This window comes from Vigna unguiculata, chromosome 3, assembly GCF_004118075.2.
Source record: "Vigna unguiculata cultivar IT97K-499-35 chromosome 3, ASM411807v1, whole genome shotgun sequence".
Taxonomy (NCBI): Eukaryota; Viridiplantae; Streptophyta; class Magnoliopsida; order Fabales; family Fabaceae; genus Vigna; species Vigna unguiculata.
This window is the reverse complement of record NC_040281.1, coordinates 5,812,116-5,815,080: the sequence shown is the minus strand read 5'-3', so window position 1 is coordinate 5,815,080 and position 2,965 is coordinate 5,812,116. Positions and strand designations below refer to the sequence as shown.

The 2,965-nt window shown below is 34.2% G+C and overlaps 1 protein-coding gene across 1 annotated transcript; it reads left to right on the top strand.

Moving 5' to 3' along the window:
• Positions 1–331: 331 nt before the first annotated feature.
• Positions 332–1,820, top strand: LOC114176340 (60S ribosomal protein L6-like). Its single transcript, XM_028061356.1, has 4 exons — positions 332–644; positions 815–921; positions 1,169–1,350; positions 1,442–1,820. The coding sequence occupies exons 1-4, from the start codon at positions 388–390 to the stop codon at positions 1,595–1,597; spliced, it is 702 nt and encodes a 233-aa protein (XP_027917157.1). The 5' UTR covers positions 332–387; the 3' UTR covers positions 1,598–1,820.
• The last annotated feature ends 1,145 nt before the right edge of the window (positions 1,821–2,965 follow it).

Sequence of the window (2,965 nt, the reverse complement as noted above, 5' to 3'; positions counted from 1 at the left end):
CCTAAGAAGATAATAATCAAGAGGATCCAATGTCAAAAATTAAAGAAAAAATGCATTTTTAAATTATATAATTCAAGATGTGAGTGTATTTTTAATTGCATAATCCAACAAAAAAAAATACTATTTCCGATTATACATTTTAAATTATAAAATAAATATTTTATTTCGGTTTATATATTTTAAAATACAAAATTTATAGCACAATTTAAAATACAAATTTAAGAAAACAAAGAAATAAATATACGGAGGTGCAGAAAGAAACTGTCACGATTTCATGTTGAGGTTAAGTGGAAGGCCCACGAGATAGTCATACAGATAATATAGATATTTGATCTCTTCCGCGGCACCAGCCAAAATTAGGGTTTGTGTTGGTCGGAGGTAACAGCAATGGCGCCGACGCAGAGAACGCGTAAGGTTAGCAGAAACCCTGAATTGATAAGGGGCATTGGGAAGTACTCGAGATCGCAGATGTACCACAAGAGGGGGATTTGGGCAATCAAGGCTAAAAACGGCGGCGTTTTCCCTCGCCATGACCCTACTCCCAAACCTCAATCTCCCGCTCTAAAACCTCCCAAATTTTACCCTGCCGATGATGTCAAGAAGCCCCTTCCCAACAAGCACAAACCCAGACTCACTAAGCTCAGGTGCATTATTGTAATCATTCATATGTATATATTTGTTTGTGGTTTTAAATAATTTAGCTTAGTGTCTATTGATTTCAATTTATTTTCATCATTTTGTAATTAATTTTCGCTGTTTTACTTTTATTTTTATGTGGAGCTTATGGCGTGGATTGGTGTTGGAATTGTTTCAGGGATAGCGTTACCCCTGGGACAGTGTTGATTCTTCTTGCCGGTAGATTTAAGGGAAAGAGGGTAGTGTTTTTGAAGCAGCTTCCTTCCGGGTTGCTTCTTGTCACCGGTGAGTTTTCTTATTAAACATGTTTGATTACATTTTCCATTTCACGTGTATGAGGTTGCAATAGTAACAACCATCTATAGATTGATTGCTTTAGTTCACGAAAATTGGTTTAGTTTTTAGTTTGACATTGGCTGCTTTTGGTATCCGTTGATCTGAAATTTGAACAGCATTTGACTCGGGCTCTTTGGAATGTACTCTGTTCTCCACCCATTTCTGGTCTGTCTTATGTTTGTGACTTGCCGTTTAGGTCCTTTCAAGATCAACGGAGTTCCATTGAGACGAGTGAACCAGTCATATGTTATTGCCACATCAACCAAAATAGATGTTTCTGCTGTTAACGTGGACAAATTTGATGACAAATACTTTTCAAAGGAGTCCAGCAAAAAGAAGAAGAAGGGAGAGGGCGAGTTTTTCGAGGCTGAGAAGGAGGTGGGCCTATCAGTTTTCTTATTTTGTTGCTTCCTATGTTCTTCTCAATTGCTTCTGTGTATTGATCTCTACACTTTTTACACAAACGCAGGAAAAGAGTGTGTTGCCCCAGCAGAAGAAAGATGACCAGAAAACTTTGGACTCTGTATTGATAAAAGCCATAGAGAGTGTCCCGGACTTGAATGCTTATCTGGGTGCCAGGTTTTCCTTAAAAGCTGGTGTGAAACCTCATGAACTAGTCTTTTAGAGGAAAGGGGTGTGGTATTCTTGTATTTCATAGCCTTTTCTCTATTGATGCTGGTTCTACTAGAGAGCTTAAAATTTTGTTAGGCAACCAATTGTGAGGCCAATATTTCTTGCTACAGTTTTGCCCCTTTCTAGAGATTGTGTTGATTGTATGAATTTTATATATTATATATTATACAGTGATGCTTTCGTCTTAACGTGTTAAATGAAGAATATTGGAAACATTTATACCACGTACATAATCTGTTTTGAAGCTTGCTGTTAGGGTTTGAAAACCAAAGATAGTGTGTTTGTAAGTATATCCGCGGTTAGGTAATCTGTTTAGTTGAATGCTTTGAGTTCATCCAAAAATAAATAAATGCTATAATTTAAATGGATATTAAATATCTTTATTGTGACCATTTTTGAACAATCGATATGTAGTATATTTTGGAATTGAGTGGTTGTTTTTGTAAAACTCAACTCTTGAAATGTTTGTGTGATTTGATTTATGGTTATAGCTGGTGAGATTTTTCATCCTAGGCTTTTTGTTGGAAAATGGCGAGTCGTTTGTTTGTTAGTTTGAGAATTGTTTGGTACACCACTAAAGGTTTTTGTTCTACACTTAATGGAAAGGAGTCAAGTATATATGATATTTTTTTTCTCTTTCTATTAAAGTATTCCAAATCATGTTTATAATATATGATTTTTCCTCTCAACTATGTCATACTTTTGACATATATGATGTAATGAGATATCTTTGAATACCCAACTCATTACAAAATTTAATTAACTTGTTTTCAATTAATGCTTTGATTTCTTAAATACATCTAGTGCTCAACCTCTCACTAAGGATACACATCCAAACATTCTCACTCAAATCATCAACGAAAGTGAACATGACTGCCAAACTTGAGCCGGTGGCATTGAATTGACTATGAAGCAATTGGGGGACAATCTAGATTTACAATGATAGTAATCATACTAGATATAAAGATTTTTAAAATTAGGTCTTGTGCTTGAAATAATTCACGTTTATTTTGCTTCATTCCATTATCGAGTTCTTGAGTTCTTTCTTAACAAGTTGACTCGTACTAAATGAATTATTTATCAACTATTTTTTTTTTTAAAGTATTACTAGATAGATACATAACTTCATCAACAAAAGTTTATCAATACCTTTCATACCTAGCTTTAATCCATAATTCCTACTTTTACTTTGCCAAAAAAAGAAGGAAAAATACTAGAGGAAAAATTGTATTTTCTACCTGTCATGTGACTTTTACAACACGAATCAATGAATCACATCTTTTATGCATTTTGATTTTTTTTCTTTTGAAAATTATGGTATGAGTAACATCATTTTTCACCACCTACAACAATATTTGCA